The 23783-nt window shown below is 32.6% G+C and overlaps 1 protein-coding gene across 10 annotated transcripts in view; it reads left to right on the top strand.

The window, feature by feature from the left end:
- The window catches only part of DYNC1I2 (dynein cytoplasmic 1 intermediate chain 2), a 53904-nt gene that overhangs the window by 5725 nt on the left and 24396 nt on the right, over positions 1-23783 (top strand). For 4 of the 10 annotated variants that reach the window (XM_070803287.1, XM_070803295.1, XM_070803283.1 and 1 more), the window contains exons 4-6: positions 8402-8546; positions 13913-13972; positions 16380-16495. In XM_070803287.1, the coding sequence (XP_070659388.1) occupies positions 8402-8546; positions 13913-13972; positions 16380-16495 (321 nt within the window). The remainder of the gene's footprint in view (positions 1-8401; positions 8547-13912; positions 13973-16379; positions 16496-23783) is intronic. The other 6 variants (XM_070803303.1, XM_070803298.1, XM_070803342.1 and 3 more) reach the window with 3 other exon arrangements.

The following is a 23783-nucleotide window of genomic DNA, read 5'->3' as shown; positions in this document are numbered from 1 at the left end:
TCTACGTGTGGATATGTTTTATGTGCATTAGTGGTATTGTGCTCTGTGTTTCACTTTGTTTTTTTTTTTTCCCTTTTTTTCAAAGCAGGTTTGTATTTGAGATTTACCCATGTTGTTAATATATACATCTAGTTATTTATTTCTGACTGATACATAATATTCTATCATATACTCTATTTTACTTATCTGTTCCCTAGTGATTTCTTCTCTCTTTGCTTTGCTTTCACAAGCAACACTGCAAAGAATATATTCTTTTCCCTTGAAAGGACTGTGGAAGAGTTTCTCTGGAATGTATGCTGAAGAATTGGCTTGGTATGTTATTGTAGACTTACATTTTTCAGGTCCTACCTACCACTCTGAAGAATAACTAAGTTTATCCTTCTGCTACCAGTGTGTGAGAAAGTAACTGTTTCATTGTATCCACATCACTTGATATTATCCGACTTTCTAATTTTTATCTACTTGATGGGTATAAAATAGTATGTCAAAATGTTTTAATATACATTTATCTGTTTACAGTGAGAATGACCATTTTTTCTTTTATCTACTTTTCACATTTTCCTTTCTACAAATTGCATATTCATGTTCTTCGTCCATTTACTACTAGGGTTTTTTATCTTGCTGTAAGAGTTCCTTGTATACTTAAGAGAGGACTTCTTTGTTTTAGTCCTTTAAAAAATACCTTTTCCTAGTTTATTATCTACAGTATTTAAACAAAAATTTTTATTGAATTATAGTTGACTTAAAATGTTGTGTTAGTATCAGATGTACAGCAAAGTGAATCAGTTATGCCTGTACATATGTCACTCTTTTAGATTCTTTTCACATATAGTTCGAGTATTGGGAAGAGTTCCCTGTGCTATACAGTACTATTATGTATATGTCAGTCCAAATCTCCCAATTTATCCCTTCTTCTTTCTTCCCCCTGGTAACCATAAGTTTGTTTCTTACATCTGTGACTCTATTTCTGTTTTGTAAATAAGTTCATTTGTACCATTTTTTTTTAGATTCCATATATAAGTGATATCATATGATATGTTTTTCTCTGTCTGACTTCATTCAGTATGACAGCTTTAGGTCCATACATTTTGCTGCAGATGTCATTATTTTGTTTTTTGTGGCTGAGTAATATTCCATTGTATATATGTAACGCATCTTCTTTATCCATTCCTCTGTCAGTGGACATTTAGATTGCTTCCATCATAGTATCTTTTATTGAAACAGAATCCTTCATTTAAAAGAATTATTCATTTGATTGCACTGGGTCTTAGTTGCGGCACCTGGGATCTTCTTTGCATTATGAGGGGTCTTCCTTGCAGCGCATGGACTCTCTAGTTTGGTGCTTGGGCTCGGTGGTTGTGGCACACAGCCTCTCTAGTTGTGGCACACGGGCTCCAGAACATATGGGCTCAGTAGTTGCAGCACGGGGCTAGTTGTTCTGGAACATGTGGGATCTTAGATCCCTGAACAAGGATCGAACATTTTGATATGTTTAAATCTTTTATTTTAATAGTGGTCAGATCTATTATAGACAACCCCCCCCCCTTTTTTGGTCGTCTTTTAAAAGATATCCTTTCCTATTTTGAGAATACAAATATATTCTACATTTTCTTTATTATTTTAGCCTTCAAACCTTTAGATATTTATGTTACATTTTTTTAATACAGTAGAAGGTAGAGATCCAACCTAATTTTTCTCCGTTTAGTTATGTTATTTAGGGTTTTTCTATGTAGGCTTATAAATGAAATTTGCCTGTAATTTTCTTATGCTGTTCATGTTCTGTGGCCACCGTGGTTATGGTTTTAAAATAAATTGGATAGCTTTCTCTTTTGCTGTTTTGTGGAGCAGTTGTAAAAGATAGATATTGTCTCTTCATTAAACACTTGGTAGAACTCAACTGTAAAACTATCTCAGATTATGCTTTTTGTCCCCAGAGGATAGTGGAGAGCAGGAGTTACTTATCATTTCAGTTTTTCTAATGGTTATAGTCTATTCAAGTTTTTTGTTCTTGTATCAGTTTGATGTAAAAAAAATAATAATAAAGGTTTATTATCACTCATAGTTTCTGCCAGTCAAGAATTTGGTAGTGGCTTAGCTTGGTGGTTCTGGCTCAGGGTCTCTCATGAGGTTGAAGTCAAGATCAGTCTGAGCTGCAGTCATCTGAAGCCTTGATTGGGGCCTGAGGATTTGCTTTACCAGCCATATGATTTGCTCAGTCATCTGGCCAGCAGGTTGGCTTCTGTTGTTAGTGGGTGGCTTGCGTTCGTATCTCTGTGGGCCATTCCATAAAACTACCTGCTTGAGTATCCTTGCAGCATGTCACCTGGCTGCATGTGTCAGCAGTCCAGAGAGAAAGAGAGCTGGGAAGAAGCTGTCCGTTTTATGACTTACCCTTGGAAGTCAGAGAACATGGCTTCTGCCATTGTCTGTCTGTTGGAAGAGTCACTAAGTCCCAGCCCACATTCACAAAGAATTTTGACATTCTTTAAAATCACCAAACTATGTATGACAAACTCATGGATCTCCTCATATTTTGAGATGATTATATGCTTTTTATTGTCTTTTAAAATGTTAATATAGTTTATATTGTTAGATTTTCAAATGTATAAGCATGCTTACATTTTGGAATAAATCCATCTTAGTTATGAGAGAATATTTTTCTTACATAACACTAATATTTAGGGATTCATCTATAACTCAGAGTCAGGCCTATAGTTTTTTTCCTTTTACTATATTTTGTCTGGTTTTATTATAATGATTATAGTAATCTCATTAAGTGAGTTGTGTAGTTTTCCACCTTCTGTTCTCTCACAAGTATCTAAAGATCTTTCTAGTATTTATTTGAAATTAGGCCTGGAGAATAAAGGATACAGGCAAAAGCATTGGCTATCAAACTTTCTTGCTAGTAACAATAAAAATAGTTTCTGTATCATAACATGGATGGATACTTGTTTTTATTTTCACTAGAAATGTATTTATTAAATATTTTTAAATCGTAGAAGTATGAAAACACCACAAGAATATTCAAAAGGATTTATTAAAAACATCAGTCTGGTTTTAGCTAAAATGGACTTTTTCCCTTTTTTGAAAAAATTCTAGTGAAAAGTACTAGTTTTTTTAAAGAGATACAGCTAATAAGACTGCTCTTAGCTTCTCTTTGCTGATAGATTCTTATTTATTTGATCATTTGATTGTTTTTTTGTCAGAGGTCCTTGGGAGCAGTGATAGCATGTTACATTTTTTATCCCTGGTGTCCATTGCAGACTGGACGCTTAAATGATTGTTCAATTATTATTAGGTCATATGTCTTTCCACCTAGTAAGACCAATAAAAGCCATCTGCTTTAAAAACAATAACAACAAAATCTTGTTTAAATTTAAGCAAAGTGCATAGTGGAAATTGAAATTTGAATATTTCACAAAAGAAATATGGCTTGATTATTTTTTTAATGACATTTAAGTGGCCAGTCTTAAGAAAGTTAATTTTAGGCACAACTTTCAAGACATATTTTATCAAATGTGGAGTTAATAAACACTGATCTCCCGCACTTCCCCAAAAAGTGAATCTTTCTGAATGTGTGACTGCTGTTTTAACCATCTTACAAAGAGATGAAAACAGATTTTGTCAATTGTTCTGTAGCCTGAATCGGTATCAGTAGGGCATAGTATATTGATTTTGTATACTGTGATAATCAGTTTTTTATTCAGAATAAATGAAGTTTGGTAGTCAAAATAAGTATAGCTTCATTTATCTCCCTCTCTTGTAACTTCCAATATTTTAAATCGGATTTTTCCAGTTTTATTGAGAAATAATTGACAGATTCACTGTATAAGTTTAAGGTGTACATCATGATGGTTTGATTTATGTGTATATGTAATATGCATGTGTGTGTATGTGTATATATATATACACACACATAGTGAAAGGATTACTACAGTAGGTTTGGTTAACATCTATCATCTCATATAGATAAAAAGAAAAAAATTTCTCCTAATGATGAGTTTTAGGATTTACTTTCTTAAAGTTTCCTATGTATCATACAGCAGTGTTATGTATGTGTTAACTCTAATCATCATGTACAACATTCCCTAGCACTTATTTATCTAATAACTAGTAATTCTGATTTTTAGATAGAATAATATCTATGTTATCAAGTCATTTTTTTCAGGTTTAGCTTAATTTTAATGATTCCTTATAGTATTTTAACTATAAAATTTTATTAATTTCTTTTAGAAAATTTACATGTGCTCTGAAACATTAAAGAGAATAAAGGAAACATTTAGGGGAGGTTAGAGGAGGGATTCGGAGAAGGCAATGGCACCCCACTCCAGTACTCTTGCCTGGAAAATCCCATGGACGGGGGAGCCTGGTGGGCTGCAGTCCATGGGGTCGCTAAGAGTCGCACACGGCTGAGTGACTTCACTTTCACTTTTCACTTTCATGCATTGGAGAAGGAAATGGCAACCCACTCCAGTGTTCTTGCCTGGAGAGTCCCAGGGATGGGGGAGCCTAGTGGGCTGCCGTCTATGGGGTCGCACAGAGTCAGACACGACTGAAGCGACTTAGCAGCAGAAGAGGGATTTAATGCTATCAGAAGAAGGGGTCATAGGAAAGGAAGAAATTGATATTTCAGAAAATTAAAGTTTAAAGCATCATCTTTCAAGACAAAAAAGATAAAGTATGAAAACTTAAACAGTTACTTAAATGTTAATATTCCAGTCTAGAAACACTTATAGCCACAAGAGGGCATTACTATGTAACTCAGCCTTTGAGTGCCAAGTGTCATAGATGAGCTATGTTTGGTTATCACAGAATCTCATTCCTCCCATTTGTGCTCTGCCAACACTCCCGACATTTACTTTCTTTGGCTTTCCACCTTTTCTGGGTTCTTCTTCCTGGCAAGAGCCCCTTCTTGCTAGAGACTTCCTTTGAAGATAATTGGGCTGTGCACCATCCTTGTTCATGTCTGTGTAGTTCTCAGTGGTTGACTCAAAGTTGACTCTCGTTTCTAAATCTAGGTGCATACCCAGGTCCTTTGTAGTTTTAAAATTTCTAGTTGTTTTCTTCATAGACCAGTTGGCAGCAGTGTTAATTTTATATCCTAGGAAGGAAGGCCAAGCTCTAGGCTAGTAGGAAAGGCCTTCTTAGTTCTTGGTTAGCTTTTTGTCGTAAAGAATCAGTGTCACAGCCTTTCAGTATTACTTGCATGATTGGTGCAGTTAATGGGGGTAGATTTGTCTTTCAGTTTACTTCACATTTCTTCCTTGGTTTTTGAAGAAAGGATTAGATATTTCTGCTCTAAACTTCTAAGAAACTTAAATTCATTCACATGATTCACTCATATGTTAATATTAAATCTTTTATTTGGTGCTATTTTTAAAGCCTTATTTTAGACTATATACAGAACTCTATGGTGAAGGTAATCTGATTGAATCACTGTTCTAATCATACAAATCATATTTCAGGTATTTGGCAAAGGCTAATTAATAAAGCTTATGTTATTTCTAAAGCTGATTGTACTCTTAAACCATTTTTAAAAATGAATTCTAGATTCAAGTCTTTGCTGAAATTTGAGTGGCTATGAGCTATTTAGTTGTGTTTTTTTTTTTAAGCCTTCCTGAGTGCACGCATTTATTCATTTTTGGGTGTTGTTTATTGGAGGCTGGGAGTATAGTGACATTGCCTTATTGTGCAGTTACTATATTCTTTGACTTTTCTAGACTAATTAGGTTAAAATAAGGTAGTCACCAAATAATGCTTCCTTTCCCTTTTTTCCTGTTTACATTCTTCCTTTTTCAAAGATAGTCATCTTCTTTTTCTAGATTTGTCCCTTCTGTGGTATAGACTGATGTAAGAAGAGTTTGGTGGGCCAGATAAAACTTTGAGTCCTTAATGAGTGTCTTTATCAGCTGGTGTGAAAACTGTCTACTGGTTGAAGGAATAGTTCTGAGAAAGAGATTTTTGTCTAGTTACAAACTTGAAGTTGTGATTTATTTTGCTTTTGGCTGAAGATCTGTGATAATTTGATTGCATCACCCCTGTGTTTATTTTTTATTTCAACACAGTCTTAACTAGTTAAAATACTGGCGAGGAACTTATTGATTAAAGTCACCAGAAAGGGGAAAAAAACATTAACTGGAAAAGAATTTTATTATCAAAATTAGATTGATAGTAATATCACTATTTTCCTCAAGTCTTTCATTTATGTATACTTAGAAAAATTATTTTCCTAAGCCTAAAGTTAAGTATGTAATTTAAAAAGCTAAAAATTTCTTCTTTGGAAATCTTTAATATGAAAACATTGTAGTACCTCACTATAACTCAATACACATATTTGTGCTTACGCTTACAGCACAGTAGACAAACCATTCTTAGATATTACTTTTATTACTATATCAGTTGGGACTTAAGGGGAAGCCTCACACTGACAGTTGGACAAAAAGATGAGGAAAAACTTAACCTAAGAGAAGTTCAGTTCAGTCTCTCAGTTGTGTCCGACTCTTTGCGACCCCATGGACTGCAACACACCAGGCTTTCCTGTCCATCACAAACTCCCTGAGTTTGCTCAAACTCATGTCCATTGAGTTGATGCCATCCAACCATCTCATCCTTTGTTGACCCTTCTCTTCCTGCCTTCAATCTTGCCCAGCATCAGGGTCTTTTCCAATGAGTCAGTTCTTCATGTCAGGTGGCCAAAGTATTGGAGCTTCAGCTTCAGCGTCAGTCCTTCCAATGAATATTCAGGATTGATTTCCTTTAGGATGGACTGGTTTGATCTTCTTGTAGTCCAGGGGACTCTCAAGAGTCTTCTCCAACACCACAGTTCAAAAGCAGCAGTTCTTCGACGCTCAGCTTTACGGTCCAACACGCACATCCATACATGACTACTGGAAAAATCATAGGTTTGACTAGATGGACCTTTGTTGGCAAAGTAAGAGAAGTTAGGGGACATTGAAGTTCTTGACTTCAGATACAAGTCATGTTTGGCTACTCTGAGTTATACGTGCAGTCCCTGGTGCAGTACTATCCACATGTGAATTATATACAGGCAGTCTGGTTTCAGCATTGTTTCTGAGAGATTTTAATTGCAAAATTACAAACCTTTTATTATGTTTTTATGGTCTTTTGAAATTTGAGCAAGAATCTCAGGAAATCAACATACTAGCTATGTTTTTTTCCTTCTAATCTTCCTATTGGTTTCCAGTAGAATTTGGCATTGAAAAATAAGGTTGATCTGTTCTGTACCTATGTTTAAGATATAAGTCATCATACTATAGTTGTGCATTTTGTTAGATTTGCAGACCCACTGTTTTTACTGAAGCATCTGTAAACATTTAAACATAATTTTAAGGATTCAGTGAATGTGACTATTCCAAAAACACAGACTTTTAATTAAGTACATATTTCTTTAGATTGGTTCCTATATAACTAGGAACTTAACCTTCTTTTCAGTAAACTTTTAAAAGAAGGGCTTGTAGTTCAACATAAAATGTATGAGTCACTTGATATTGTACATTGAAAAATTATTTTAAAAAGATACTTGGGGTTGGGGGCATTTATGGTAAAATTCAACCAGAAGATGGCAGTGATGATCCTCTTATACTCCCTGAAATGGTAATCAAAAAGTTTACAAGTGTAATAGCATGAAATACTCATGTTCAACTTTTGGTATCTAATGTTAAAAGTAACAAGTTAGGGGAGAGCATTTGCTGTTTGTTTTATATACTGTGAAAAATGTGTATTTTTCTATAAGAAGGGATTAAGAATATTTTGGGTGTCTGTATCTTTGTCTGTACACTTCAGTTTTTTCTGAATACTGGGGTAAGGAAGTTACCATTAAGCCTTGCCTTGTTTAAGTTGCATGCATCACTTTATGTTATGCATCATGTCTAGAAGGCATGTTGTTTTATGGCCTGTTTGCATTTTTCACCCAAATTGCTGGAAACTAATGAACTTTTAAAGGAGTCATTCCTTTACTGGTAGTCATTTTTCTAAATTGGCTCTTTTTATTTATTTTTTTGGAGGGGAAAATTATATCATTTAAGACATTAATTTTTTTTTGAAAGAAAAGATTGACAAAAAATAAATGATCTGGTGATCTTAAAAGCAAAAAGTTAGAAACGGGAGAAGGAATGCTTTCCTTTGAAAATTAGTACCCACATTTGGTGTTGGCCGAGATGAAAATGCATCCTTTCATAATCTTGCCTTTTTTTTTTAATATAAAGCCCAAATGCATTTTGCCAGAGAAATTGCATGAATCGTCAGCATGCATTGTTAACTTTGTCTTTCTCCTCTTCTTTTACTGTTCATTTTCATTCATGTACTTTCGTTTTTTGGTTTGCCATTATTTTTTCTTTTTTGTTAATTACTTCATATTAAATTACTTTTGAAACGTCATAAGCTGAGCAACCTCTGCGTGTAGTAACAGCGGATACCTGTCTATTTCACTATTTAGTCCCTCCTCCTATGTCTCCATCCTCCAAATCTGTGAGCACACCAAGCGAAGCTGGGAGCCAGGACTCTGGAGATGGCGCCGTGGGATCTAGGTACAGTAATTTTCTTTTAATATTTTAATGATAGAATGCATTTACTACGCAGTTACTGTCAGTGGTATAGAGCAGCTCTAAATAGTTATGTTGAGGTAGTTGTAACATTTTGAAATCTAAATGACACAGAAATTGTTTGTTGTAAATTGGGGGGAAATTTTTTAAAAACATTATTTTACTGTTACACTTGATTAATTTAGCTACTGACTAGTTAACTGATTTATGCTGATTTTCTTATACTAAAGATAGAAGTGTTAATTCATTAAATTATTTTTTCTATTTAAGCAGCATTGTATTAGTTATTATGTGAGCGTTTTGGGTATAAATAGTGTAAAATCTCTCTTATGCTTAATTTCCATTTGGTAATTGAAATAATAGAATAGAATTAGGCTGTTTAACTGAATTGTTTATTTCAAATAAACAGCCTAATTCTATTCTATTAAGTTATTCTAATTAGGTAGAAAATAATAATGCATAAAATATCAAGAATAAGGAATAATTGCTAAGGAAACATTGAGTGTTTACTGGTGCTTCAATAAAAATTTTAAAAAGTATTTACTGGCTTGAGGGCATTATGCTAAGTGAAAGAAATCAAAGGGAAAACAAATACTGTATGATCTCACTTATAAGTGAAATTTAAAAAACGAAACTAGCTCATAGATACAGAGAAGAGATTGATTCATTTTTATTTTCATTTAAAAAATTTTTGATGTTTGCTAGAGGTGGGGGAGGTAAGGGGTAGGCGGTGAAGGGGGTCAAAGGGTACAAAGTTGCAGTTATAAAATAAGTCATGGCGGTATCAATGTACAGCATGGAGACTGTAGTCAGCAGTTTATGTATATATAAACACACCTTATGGTGCTTTAGTCGCTAAATCATGTCTGACTCTTGTGACTCCATGGGCTGTAGGCTGCCAGGCTTCTCTGTCTATAGGATTTTCCAGGCAAGAATACTGAGTTGGGTAGCCATTTCCTTCTCCAGTAGTTAACAATAGTATGTTGTATATTTGAAAGTTGCTGAGAGATTGGGTCTTAAAGAGAAAGAGAAAATCATAAGAAAAAATTTTGTAACTATGTAAAATGGATGTTAACTATACTTATTGTGATCATTTCACCATATATACAAATATTAAATCATTATGTTATATACTTGAAACTGATATTATATGCCAGTTATACCTCAATTTAAAAAAAAAAAGTTCGTTGCCAAGTTTTCCTGAACTTGCATCTTCCTTGTAAAACAGTATCTCACATTTGTTTTATCATCCTGCATACATGTTGGGACTTGATTTTCAAACATTCAGTAAGATTTCAACCTCTTTCCAAATACCATACTGAGAAAAGTATTACTTCTCTTCGTCACACTGCCAATAATACCAAATCTTTATTTAACAAATCTTACATTTTTATTTCTTATTGCAACTGAAATGAAACTAAACACAGCCAGTTAAAAATCTTTGTTCAGAATCCTTATTTTGGGCTAGGAAGTTAAATGTCTTCCTCAGGAAAACTTAAACACCTTTTAATGAGAAGTAAGCTAAGAAGTTTTATCTTCTTTGTGCCCAGGCACCTCGATTGAAGTTGAAAACAAGTAATGAGTATCTAAAGGACAAGACAAAAAAAGAAGAAAAGGGGCTAACTAATCCATAAACTCAGTCCTTTAATCAGTTCTGAATAATCAAGTTGTCATTAACAATTAGAAGACACAAAAGGCTCACCAATCTGAATTTGAGATGTGCTTTCCAAACCTGTTCTGTTTACAGAACTGAAACTGCAGATTTAAACAATACTCTTTTTGGACGTTAAGTGACATGATAAAAGAATATATTGTAGATTAAAGGCTGAATTTATTTAGTCTAAATGCATTTTTAAAGGCTAAATTTGTTTCATGCTTTTGTACTTCTGTATTTTTATACAAATATGTTAGTATTCCTTTCCTAGTAAAACAAGTGGCATTTTCAGAAGGGTTTTATTTTCCCCTTATAATACATTATCAAAGTAAAAATATTTCCCAAGGTAAAAAACACAAAAAATTTATTAAATTTCCTTACTTGATATTATATATTATTTTAATGCATATACTGTATTGTGTTAATTCATTGTTCTTGATTTTGAATAAGAATAGAAAGATTATAATGCAGCATCAGCTAGTTTGCTTTCAAAAATACTGTGTAGCATATGCAAATTAAAATATGATCACCTGAGTTTCATTGAAAAACCTAAAGACTATTAGAGAGACCCAATTGGAATATTGTAAATTGGTATAGGAAATAAATAACTTAAGAAATATGTTTATTTTGTTAGAATACATATTAATTGAATTGCCAATTTAATGTTAAGTGCTATAGGCTAGCAAAGAAAATAATGTTCCTGGTCTTTGCCTTCATGGAACTTGGATTCTAATGCTCATTAATTTATATAACTTAAATATAGTATTCACTGTATTGAAAAATCCTAAGAATAATGTACTAACTTGTGTTTAAAGTGTAGATTTGTAGATGTAAAACAAGAAAACGAGTAGTTAAGTATCTTTAGGAATATGTGTTTTTATTTTTTAAGTTATGAAAATACGATAACATTTACAGGAGACTTGGAAAATGCAGAACAAAGTTACATATAGTTCCACTATATTGCAGTTTTTTAAAATAAGTATTTTTAGTTGGAGTTTCAATGTCAAACTCTCAAAAATTAGTAGAATGAACAGACAGAAAAGTAGAAGGATATAGTAGACCTGAAAAGCACTATGAACCGATTCAACATAATTAAAATTTATACAATTTTCACACAACAGCAGGATACAAATTCTATTCAGTTCCTATAGACTATAGACCTAGAGACACTGGAACATATCCAGGGACATAAAACAAGATGCAAAAATTTCATGGTCTAAAGATATTGAAATCATACCTGTGCTCTCAAGTCTGTTATCACTGTGAAATTATGTTAGAAATCATGATCAAAGATATTTTATAACAATGCACATATTTTCAAATGCAATGTGACAATTACCAAGAGAGATCTTTGACTTAGTTATTGAAAGCCTCAGTAAAGTTAAAAGACTGAAAAATCACACAGGGTGGTTGCAGAGAAAACATTTGAGAAAGTAATATCAAAATGAGAAATTAATATCAAAGATACTTTTTAAAAAGGGTATTTGTTTTTTTATTAGAGAATGAGTACAAGATTAATGGGAGAGAAAATAAATTCTTTTTAAATGAGATGACTTGATATCTTTTTAGTCTTAATATATATGTCATCTCCTTTGAAAATCCAAACTGATTTTTAATTGTTAATTTTCAAGAGGACTAAATATGTTCACTTTTTAATATATATGTACACACAGCGAGAAAACTATGAATTCCTTTAAATCATCTCCAGATTCCATAATAGAAAAATAATTAATATTGTTGATTAATTGATGATATTGGCAGTAAAGTTGCATTTTAAAATATGTGACTTTTTAAAAGAATGCTAGAGTCTGAGAAAGAAAAAGAATGGATATAAATTGAGCTGCCATGATGATAATGAAAAAATAAACAGCGAAATGCATGAAGACATGTGAGACGTATAAACCTATACACTCAACTCCTTCAGCTGGCCAAGACGGTCGACGATTACTGCACTTGGGGAGTAGGAAAAAAACATATTAGACATTACCAAGTATGATATCAAAACATCTGAATCACAATTTCTCAATGCCAAAAGTTTCTATTTGGCCTGGTGGTAATTTATGAATAAAGACAAAGGAGGCCATGAAAAATGATATTTCTGTAACTTTGCTGATTGGCAAGTTGCATATCATTAAGATTCTAGTTCACTTTCTTAATCACTTCTGTTAACTCTGAGATTTAGATAACAGTTAGTCAATGAGTAATCCATGCTCCTTATTCCTTTTTTACATTCTTGATCAGTTTATCTTTTGGGCTTTTGATTATATGTGTCAGGATTATATTAAAATTTTAATTTATATGTCTGGAGATGCCTTTAATATAATCCCATACTTTGTGCAATATGTTTTCAGTACTGGCTCTGTTCTGAGGTAGAGTTTTACTCTATTTTAGACCAAAATGACATCCTTAACAAGGAGCTCTATGTCATTGGTAACAGCTCGAACTCTTAGAGAATGTAAAGGGTATGTACAGAACATTCCTTGGAGAGCATCTCATAGAACCTCTTCTGGTTTAACAAAGCCTGAGTTTGTTGCTATTCATTGCTTAGTATAAAGTAAATCTTCACTGTGGCCCCTTCTTTCTTTGTGTATACACTTACCATTTAAATCCCAAAATCTTTCTTTATATTTTTAAAATGAAGCATTTCTCTATTTCATTTGATTGCTTTTACTGTTAAGTTGTATAGGCAAGTAAAGATTTCATTTCTTATATTTAAATATTATAGTAGTTTTAGTTGTACATTATAATTTGTTGCATAAACGAGAAACAAATATATTTGACAAAGATGGTAGCACTGAATGTATTGTGCTTAACTTTTTAATAGGGTTTCTAGCATTATATGGTACTGTACATAATTATCTTACATATTGCTAATCTACAGGAGTACGAGTGTGGGAAGGATCTTTTATTCTAGTAATGACTAAATTTTCCTTAAATCTTTTGGAAAAGATCCCGTGGAAGTTGTTTACCCAAAAGGCAAGGCTAAACACAACCAAATATTTATTTAGGATTGATATTCTCCAAAAGCTTAGTTAGTTTAGATAAATTCTTGGAACATAAAATATTTTTCCTGGCAAAAAAAAAGTCTGCTTTTTCCTAGAGACAGAAATCTTTAGTTGCTTTCTAAAGCAGATGACATGTAAGCCCAAGGCAGTGCTTAACCCATAAATTACATAAGGGTCACATTTTGGAAACTTAAGCTATTTTGTATCCCAGTGGAATAGTCTTTGGTTTTCTTACCAAAAGGCTTATGTGTTGACTCATTTCCTTTACCAATATGACAATTTCCTGCACACATTTAATGCTTTGGGCAAGATTATGATATGTTAACTAAGATGTTTTTACTAAAGCTTTTTTCATTAGGAAATTTCAAATTTCAACTATATGTATAGCCTAGCTTGTTACCATCCAAAAATAATGTGTTATTTGGGATGTTGGATGTTTTGTCTGTTCTTATCCATTATTTTGCAAGATTAGTTTCTTAAAATCTGAAAATACTGTCTTTTTAACTATTCTAGGTTGTATGTTTGCATTGCATGAACTAGAGCATTTGAGTGATATCTCATGTTTTTTTGTACTAACCGGAACATGTGGTTTTTAATTGTGAACAGTGCTTTAGCTATTCATAGAATGTATTTGCTTGACTAACTTATGGCCTTTTTTGCTAATGCTTCATGGTTGTCCTACAACCATTTAGGACGCTGCATTGGGATACAGATCCATCAGTTCTTCAGCTTCACTCAGATTCCGATTTGGGGTATTGAATAGATTTTTTACCTTCCCTCTTTTGTAATTAATTTGATTCTTTGTGAAATTGTCCTAATTTTATTTTTCTTAAATTTCTAATGTGCAGATAATACAAAGAGTGATATTTCACTGTGACACCTCATTTATCCTCTATCATTAGTGAAAGAAATATTTTATGTATCTGATTTTATAGGTACCCTAAATCTATGAATTTAAATGTCTAAATTACTTTTATTATTGCTATATTTTTTATGTAAGTTTTTATACAGTGTATTACAAACTTCCTAAACTTTTATTTTTTTAATTTTTTTTTTAAACTTTTAAAAATACATACTCTACATGCAATCTTTTCTAGGTTACTCAACATGAAAATTTATTTTCCTGTATTAAAATTTCCTGATGATATTTAAGGTTTTGAGAGGAACAGAGCTGTCGGTTTCTACACTGTGGCTCCAGATTGCTGTTGGCTTATTCATTTACTAATTTATTCTAGTCTCCGATGCAAACTGTAAATGTTTACTTCTGCCACTGTGCCTGACTCACATAGCTCTTTTCCCTTGATAGTTTGCAGCTTCTGAAGCATGTGTCCCTATACCTTTAGAAATTATGTCTAAAGTAAGAGTAAATAAGCCTTATGTGCATGCTAAATTGCTTCAGTCGTGTCCAATTCTTTGGGACTTTTTGTGCGTAGCCTGCAAGGATCCCCTATCTATGGGATTCTCTAGGCAGTACTGGAATGGGTTGCCATGCCCTCCTCCAAGGGGATCTTCCTGACCCCAGGGATTGAACCCACATCTCTTATTTCTGAGGGCTCAAACTCACATCTCTTATGTATCTTGCATTGGCAGTTGGGTTCTTTACCACTAGTGCTACCTGGGAAGCACTTAAATAAACCTTGAATTAGGCCATGTAAGAAAAGTATATGGGCTTCTTGTACATTAGCTGGAAGTCCTCTCTGTTGGCTGACCCTGAGGCTCCTCCACCCTCAACTGCTTGCTTGTTCTCAGTAAAAGTGGCTTTGGATAAGTAAGGTATTATCTCCCCAAATCTATCCCTAAATCTTATTCTGTTTGTTTGTGTATTGTGGTTTTTAATCTGTTAAACCCTATATGTACTCAGCTTAGTAACTTGTTCTTAATGTTGACTCAGGCACTTTTTTCCAGATATGATAAATATCTGAAATTATATTTCAGATATGAGTAATTTATTTTTCATATGGTTTACATCTTGAAAATTAGAATATAAAATTTATTTCAGATTTTGTTCTTAGAATGCTAAGTCACTTCAAATCTTACTAAATTTTTCTAATTAATTCTTTGACTATGCTTTTTTTTCTCTAAGATATTTCCAAGGTAGAAAACACATGAAAAATTTCTTGTGGCCCACATTTGGGACCTTAGAGAAGATTAACTCTTTAAATGTACTAATTTTATTAAACTTTTTTGTACAGGATTTTGAAAAGGATGTTTATATAAGAAAAAAATATTACCAAATATATATATATATTTCAAATATCCAGCTTTATATTCTTGTAAGACAGATTCATTATTGAGAATTTTGAGAGTTTGAAAGCATGCTATATTTGGTTTAGAATTTAGACATCTTCTATAATAGGAAAAAATTCCCCGAGATATAGAATAAAATATAGTTTTCTTTTGGTACATTTTCATTATCTACAACACTCTTCTGTTTGTCAAAAAATAGTGTATTTCACTTATTTAAGATAGGAGTGACTTGAGTAATTTCATGATATTCAGAAGATATATAGCTTTAGTTTAGATCTAAAATAATCTGCACAATAGTTTGTCCATGTGTGAATCAAGGACAGTATTGATCACACAGAGATTAGAGACTTAAAGTTTAAATATTTTATTTTATAATCTAAATTGACTGTATGCTTCTCAATTTCTGCAAAATATAAGTAGAAAAAGTTGTTTTCAACAGAAAGTTATTTCTCACTCTTAAAGCTGATGTCTTCTAATGTTGAAGGGAGACTAAATGTGGTATGAATGAGATCCATATATTTAACTCTTAACAAAAAATTCCAGAATCCTATCCCTGCTAAAAACAGTTCTCATAACCAACCATATTCAGCAGTCTACTTTGAAATTCCCATCCTCTTCCTCTGTTATTACCCACACATTTGTTCTAAGAAACTAAATTATTTGCTTTTTTAAAGTGAAAAATAAACACCTTGAATGATTCAGAAATCTATTTTGTTCTTGCTACCTTCTAATTCTTTTGTTAAAATAAAGCCAATTAATTGTTCATTTAAATTTTCTTGAATAAAACAGGGGTTTAAATTACACTGTTGGATATACGATATTTAATTCTTACTTTTCCCAAAAAACATGGTTTGATGTAGTTAAAGTGTATCATTTGTAGTGTTTGAAAGTATTTGTGTTCACTTTATTTAGACGAGGACCTATTAAACTTGGAATGGCTAAAATTACACAAGTTGACTTTCCTCCTCGTGAAATTGTCACATACACAAAGGAAACTCAGACTCCAGTTATGGCTCAACCCAAAGAAGGTGAGTATCTGCCTTTAAATATGATTGTCATTAATCCCCATGTTAAATAAGGGGATTCTTTTTTTTTTTTTTCCTTGGTTGTTTGGCATATTTTCTTAGAGGAACATTATAAAAATAATACTTTGGGTTTCTGTATTTATGTATTTACTCTTTAGAGTTTGAAAACTTTTTCTTGTAGAATTTAATAGAAGTATAAGCTATATGTATGTTTTTAATTTTGTTGGCATAAATACAAATACTTCCATTCTCATTTTGTTGTTACTATGTGCTGCTTTAGAAGCAAAAAATAAACTTAAGAATGTTGTATTTCTGTGTCATGAACGTAATTCTTCCCAAAAAGGGAGTATATCCAATAGTAAATGAAATAACGTAAATTTTGGTCTTTGGTGCATACTATATTCTGATATAGTGCCAGTTATCTGTATTAATGAACAAATCTAGACCTAATTCATAAACTTCCTATTTTATGATCTAAGGGCTCTACTATGTTGATTATATAGCAGCCTGTAATCTCTGTGAAACAGAAGGAGTATACATAGACATTATATTGAATGTGGAGTCCTTTGTGTCTTAAATCAAAAGGAGCTGACCATTTTTACAGTGGGGACTAATTTTAAATATCTCATTGAATAGCTAATGATTTAAGCATAAACTTAATATGATAGTTCTTGTTTTTCCAAGGGAAGCTAATTATGTTTGATATAAAAGTTTACTTAAGATCCCTAATACAATTCACAATTTCTTATCTGAAACCTATGGAGGTGTATATATATATAGGGATTCAGAATTTTTTACATTTCAAAGAAGTTAAGTACTATATGTAAGTACTATATGTAAACACTCCAGCAGCATCTTGGGCATAAATATTCAACAGCAAAAGATATGAATATTCAAACTGAGTGAGATAAATAATGATTATAGATACCTTTACTTCTGGTCATGTTAGAGTTTACCACCAAAAGAATTACGGATTTTAGAGTTGGTGATATTTTGGAATTGTGGGCCTATTGTAATCCTTTTAGCAGTCTGTACATAAAGAACACTTTTTTTTCTCCTCAGCCAGAAAAATTTATTATTGTTTAATTATAGAATATTAAGCATAAGCACTTTATCAAATGTTTAAGTTAATTTATCTCTAAAATTTCAATTAAATTACCACATTTCTCCATTAAGGAGAAGCAAAAGTAATATTCATTGCAGAAAACCCTGAGATACAAGTAAGCAAGAGTGGGGGGTGGGGGGAATCCTTGAAATTCCTAGCTTATTACCAATGAAAATCTTTAAATTTTCATACTTATATATACTTCAAAAGAAAATGAGCCATTATAACTCTTTATAGACTTTTTAAACTTAATAGTAGATCATCACATGTATTTTTAACAACTCTCCTTTCCTGTCCATCCCCCTAAGGATGGACATAAAATAAATATCATTAACTTTTCCTTTGATTTTCTTCTTGGTCCCAAAAGGACTTGACATTATCGTGTGTACAATTAAACTCAAAAATTTTGAGGAAATAGGAATAAGTTTTTGTCCAATAGTTTTTTTTAGAACTTGACCATGTGACTATTCATTTCTATGGATACATTTTTTTTCATTCCTGCTGCTCTATCGATTGGTAAAATAGCTTTCACATGTGCAAAATCCCTTATCTTACCAGAAAAAAAGTCCTTGATGATAGATTTGTTTGAGACATAAGCCACTTTAAAAAAAGAAAAGAGGAAAGATAAAGTGCTGAACTACCAGTATGGAGAAAGCTAATACTATAGGATTCTATAATTTCCAGAAAATATTATTTTACTAATGTGTTCAAAGTACTGAAATGTCTGTCTTTTGGGAGCTATATAATTAGATATGTTAAATGAGAAATGTTAGATCTGTTAGATAGAAAGTAAGCAAAATAGCCAAAATGAGGGTACAGTATCTCATTTAAAACATAAATTAGGCTTTTTTCCTTATAATAATAATATGAAGATTTAGTTTTATTTATGAAATGCATTTTAGATTGTTTTAGAATATAAAGCAATTCTGAAGCAATTTTAGGTAATGCCTATTGTAACACACCTATAATTATATGTATTGTTTAAAAGAAAACTTCCAGTTTTTAAAATAATTTTTTCTAATTACTGTAATATATCATAGAGAATTTAGAGAAGACAGAAAGGACAGGAAATATGCCTATGATACCACTGTGTAGTACCCATTGTTAATATTTTGTTTCCAGTCTGTTTTCTACGATACATTTTTTTCAAAAATTATATACGTATACATATACAAGCACACATATGGTTGTATATCCCACCTGAAATTTTTTGTTTATAGTTCCTTATTCTTGACATGCATATAAATTTTAAAGTGAACATGTAATAACGTCTTTGAGCTAATTTGAATGTATAGCTACTAGTATATGACTGGCAGTTTTGTAAAAAATGCTTTTTTTCCATTTTTATTTTGAAATTAATGGGAAAATTTAAAAGATTGTGATTTGTAAAGTAGGCCAATAACCCAGAAGTTCAAGATAAACTGTATTTTTTCACTTGAAAATTAGTTACATGAGTGCTAAGTCGCTTTGGTTGTGTCCAACTCTTTGCAACTCCATGGACTGTAGCCCACCAGGCTCTTCTGTCTGTGGAATTCTCCAGGCAAGCATACTAGAGTGGGTTGCCATGCCTTCCTCCAGGGGATCTTCCTGACCCAGGGATTGAACCTGTGTTTCTTATGCCTCCTGCATTGCAGGCAGGTTCTTCTATTTAGGGCAAGGCTTTTACCATCCATCGTACTTCAGCTTTTTTGCCAAATTTTCCAGAACACAATAGGGACTGTTTCTTCTTCATTGCTATAATGCCTGGTCTAGAGAATGCATGATGTGTAGTGAGTACAAACTCAGTAAATAATGCCTTTTCTTGGGAAGTAACTGCTGGGAAAGTATTATTTTCCAGTGTTAATACTACAGTAACAATATTGATGAAATTGGGTGAGAAAGTATAGTCTCGGTTCTTGATTTTAATATGACTATATCATGTTGTAATCATTATTTGCTCTTAGATCCATAAATGAAACATACATCCTCCCTTATAGCCTTCTCTAATTCCATGATGACCTAGATACAAACATATGCTGTTACTCTGTGTTCTGTGTATCCCTGTGAATGCTGTGAGCAAATTGGACCTATTAGCATCTCTCACATATATTATCTTAGCTACTTGTTTGTTACAGTTCTTCAAACCTCATGTTTAAATTGGTGACTGAAAATTGTAACAGCAGAGTGCTTACTACATATCAGGTATAGTGTAAGGCACTTTACGTTATCTCTAATCCTCTTATCAAAACCTTGAGAGTTAAATACCAATTCTGTTTACATATGAGGAAGCTGAAGCTGAAAGAGAGCTTATGAAGGGTAAGATTCTAAACCAAGTTTGGCTGATTCCAACGTATGCTTTCCTTCTTACGCTGTCACTGAAGCAGCAGTTTCATTCTTTTATGATAGTTACCTGTGGTAAGAAATTCAATTCATATTAATTACAGTCTAGTACAAATGTAGATACAGATGTGTACAGATATCCTTCGAATTTCAAAAGTTCACTTATGCCACTTAGGGAGTGTGACAAACCCAAGCTCCTTCCCTGGAAACTACACTCAGCATCTCAGCAGAAAGCTGCCGTAGCTTTAAACTGTCTCTGAGCATCTGCAGTATTTACTCTGTGCACATGGTAACAAGATGTGTCCTAAAGTAATCGCTTCTTCAGTTTACACCATTTCAGCTTAAGAAAGTTTTCAAGGACTGCTCTACTTTTGGATAGCGGGGGCAGGGCGGGGGTGGGGGGGGGCGGGGAGGGCGGAGTCTTGTAACTGATACAAAAGTTTTTTGAAATAATACCTTCTCTGCTCTTACTGTATTTCATTTTTTTCATTGTTGGCCATGACTAAATTGTTGGCTTTGACCTGTAGTTTGAAGAACATTTTATTAAAAAATAGCATGGCTTATTTATTCATAAATTTGCACTTATTTATTGGTAAATTTGCATCAGATAATATCTTATAGTGATTGGCTCAGAGTAATGAATAAACAGCTTTGATCTTTCATGTTGTTAAATAGAATTTTTCTTATCTTCACTAATAGAGGGTGAAAGTGGCAAGATACATAAACTGAGCCCATTTTCTAATGGGTACACCTATGTACCACTCTCTTTAAAATTTTCCTCTGTAGACTAGACTCAGATATTAGTTTTATAAAGATCCATGTTTATTCATTTGCAACCTAACAAGAATTCAGTGATTCTACTAGTGTATTGAGTGTATGCTGTCTACTTGATTATTTTTTTAGTTTAAGGTTGAGGTATGTAGGCCTCCTGTAGCTCAGATGAAAAAGAATCTGCCTGCCAAGCAGGAGACCCAGATTTGGTCCCTGGGTTGGGAAGATTCTCTGGAAAAGAAAATGGCAACCCACTCTGGTATTCTTGCCTGGAGAATCCCATAGGCAGAAGAGCCAGGCAGGCTACTGTCGGTGGGGTCGCAAAGGGTTGGACGTCATTAAGCGACTAACACTGCACGACTACTGAGGCATATAAGTGAAGGAGACTGAGAGACATACTGTAAGACCATGGGGCTGTCCTTAGCCTTTAAAACTGTTTATAAAAATGAGATTTCCTGTCTGTATCATTACCATTATTTTCATGTCCAGGGCTCTTACATTGTTTCATTTCCCAATTTATGGGAGTTTAAGAAAGAGGGGTAAAAAACCCCTACACTTAAAGTTTTATAATGAGGACACTTTGTGCTTAACTCTACCTCTGCTTTTCCATTGGTTTAATACAGAGCTTCTCAAACTTAGCCTCCTTGTCTCACATTTAAGAATATGTAATAAATTCCCAAACTCACCATGATAAAAAATTGCGAAATTTACAGTTTGAGTGTAAAAGACAGTAAATTGAACTTGGGTAGGCAGTACAGAAGTAATGTTAGTTATCAAATTGAAGATAAAAATTGGTCTTAGACTTAGCTCTCTTTTTCATTTTTTAGAAAATGGCTGAATCTGTTCTTTTGAAAAGCACATGTTCTTGCTTTCAAGTTTACTCTGTAAGTTGATAGTACCATTTCTGAACTGAGGTGCTTTGCTGTCTTAAAGCACCTACTGTGAATGAAATTGACTAGGAACATGTGACCTTAGTCAATTTCGCTCCCGGCAGGTAAAAAAAACTCATGGCAGGAGTGTAATACCCACAGATACAGGCCTGGAAAAGTTACTTTCTTCTCTTATCTTTTAGAAGTTTTTAACTCTCTTGAACATGGCATTGTCTTTTCTTATTCACCAGAAATCATCAGCATGGATTTTTCGTTGTTGTTGCAATTTTTAGACACAGATTTTTAAAGAGGAAATTCCACAGTTTAATCAGCTTGTTTACACCTGAGGAAACTTGAGACCCAAGAATGTTCATTGATGACCCTATGGTCACAATATAAAAGAATATCTGGCTACAGTCAGAACCTTGATTTCCATTGGAGTGCTGTGTTTCTCATATCATTCTACTTTCTTATCTGTGTGGAGTTTTGTAATGGTTTTTGGTATTGATTTAGTAATCATATTTTTCCTCAGGTACATGTTGATTAGAATATATAATGTGTAGAAAAATGTTATATGTAAATAGCTCTTAATTTTTTATTACATGATCTTAACATCTGGAATCCACACTTCCCAAGTAGACTAAATTGTTAAGGCCTTCTGGTTAATATTATTCTTGTCTAAAATGGATTTTAAAAAAACTTTTTGGAATAAATAACATATGTAATAAGTTAGTTTTAACTCTCAAAGAATCTGTGAGAATATAAAAATAATTGAAAATTGAATCATTTGTTCTTAACCATGATTGAAAGACTTTAATCAGCATATTTAAAATTGTGGCCTCAGAAAAATGTAATATTTATGAGATCACAGATAACAGGATCTGTGTTAATGATGCCAGTACTGCCTAAATAAAAATTTGAATTTTACATAAAATGAGACAATATAGAGAGAAAATTCTGTGTTAAAATAAATGGTATAATTAAAGTATTACCCTCTTTTTATTTATCTCCCAAATTAGCATTAGACCTATATTCAAAATATTTCCTGATTAAAATTTTCCCTTGTTAAATATCTAAATTGTGAAGAAACAAGTGACCTTGCGTTTGATTCTAGGTGTTTAAAAAAATAAAAGGAATGAATTCCACTGGTACATTCCTAAAGTTTTGTCCTAATATTTTCTTAATATTGATTTTTAAAGAGTAAAGAATATGAAATTTTGGACAAATGGATCAAAATGAAGTGATTCAAAAGGATATTGAACCAGAAAAAGGTTTATTTTGAAAATATTAAAGGAAAATCATTTGTATCTAACATGTAATTTTAAACTTATGATTAAAGTATTTCCCTCTAATAGTCTCATTTTGTTTGTGAAGTTACTTACAAGTAGAATTTTTATAAATTAAATTATGACTTTATGTGCAACATATTTTTCCTGATTTTTGGAATTCATTGGCAGTTTCCTTTGTAGTGAGTAATTATGCTACTTTGTAAATTAGGAATTCTTCATTAGGATATTAAACTATCTTAAAATAGAATACATCAGTTTGATGAAACTAGTTAATAAACTTATAGACAACTGTTTCCTAAATAGCATTAATGCACAAATGATATAGATTTTGACCTCATGCTAAGAGTTAATTGTGATAAGTGATAGGTTAGAGTATCAGTTTTTAGTGAGTATTTTCTAGGATCTTGCATATTCCTTGTTACGTGTTACAATATTTTTAAATAATTCAAAGTGTGCTTTGTGGCTTATTCTTAGATATCTCTTTAACGCAGTGTGACATACAGATGAGAAAACTTGTTCTGAAGACTCCTTCCTTCAGCTTAACAAAAGCCACCCATTTCACAGATGATTTAACTTTGATTAACCTACTCCATTGTAACAGATTATTCCAACAACTGGAATTTCATTCTTTCATGTTATTTCTAGGTGCAGCTTAATTTATAGACCGCTTTTCTTTCCATCTCACCAAAATACATCACAATTTTGATGTTAACTCAGTAAAAATTCAATGGTTCATTAAACCTAATCTTAGCATTCATTGACAAGAGGTTTGTCATTTTAAAAGTAACTGCTACTTTTATGCATTCTTTATTGCTCAGTTTATAATCTTAGATTCCCTGTCAGAGAAAGCATGGAGTTAACTACTTAGCATACTGCAATGAATATTCATCAATAAATTGATGTGACATGGCAGTCACATTTTTCAGTCTTCCTGCTCT

This window comes from Bos indicus, chromosome 2, assembly GCF_029378745.1.
Source record: "Bos indicus isolate NIAB-ARS_2022 breed Sahiwal x Tharparkar chromosome 2, NIAB-ARS_B.indTharparkar_mat_pri_1.0, whole genome shotgun sequence".
In the NCBI taxonomy this organism is placed as follows: Eukaryota; Metazoa; Chordata; class Mammalia; order Artiodactyla; family Bovidae; genus Bos; species Bos indicus.
Note: the sequence above shows the minus strand (reverse complement) of the source record. Positions and strands in the feature narration are given on the sequence as shown.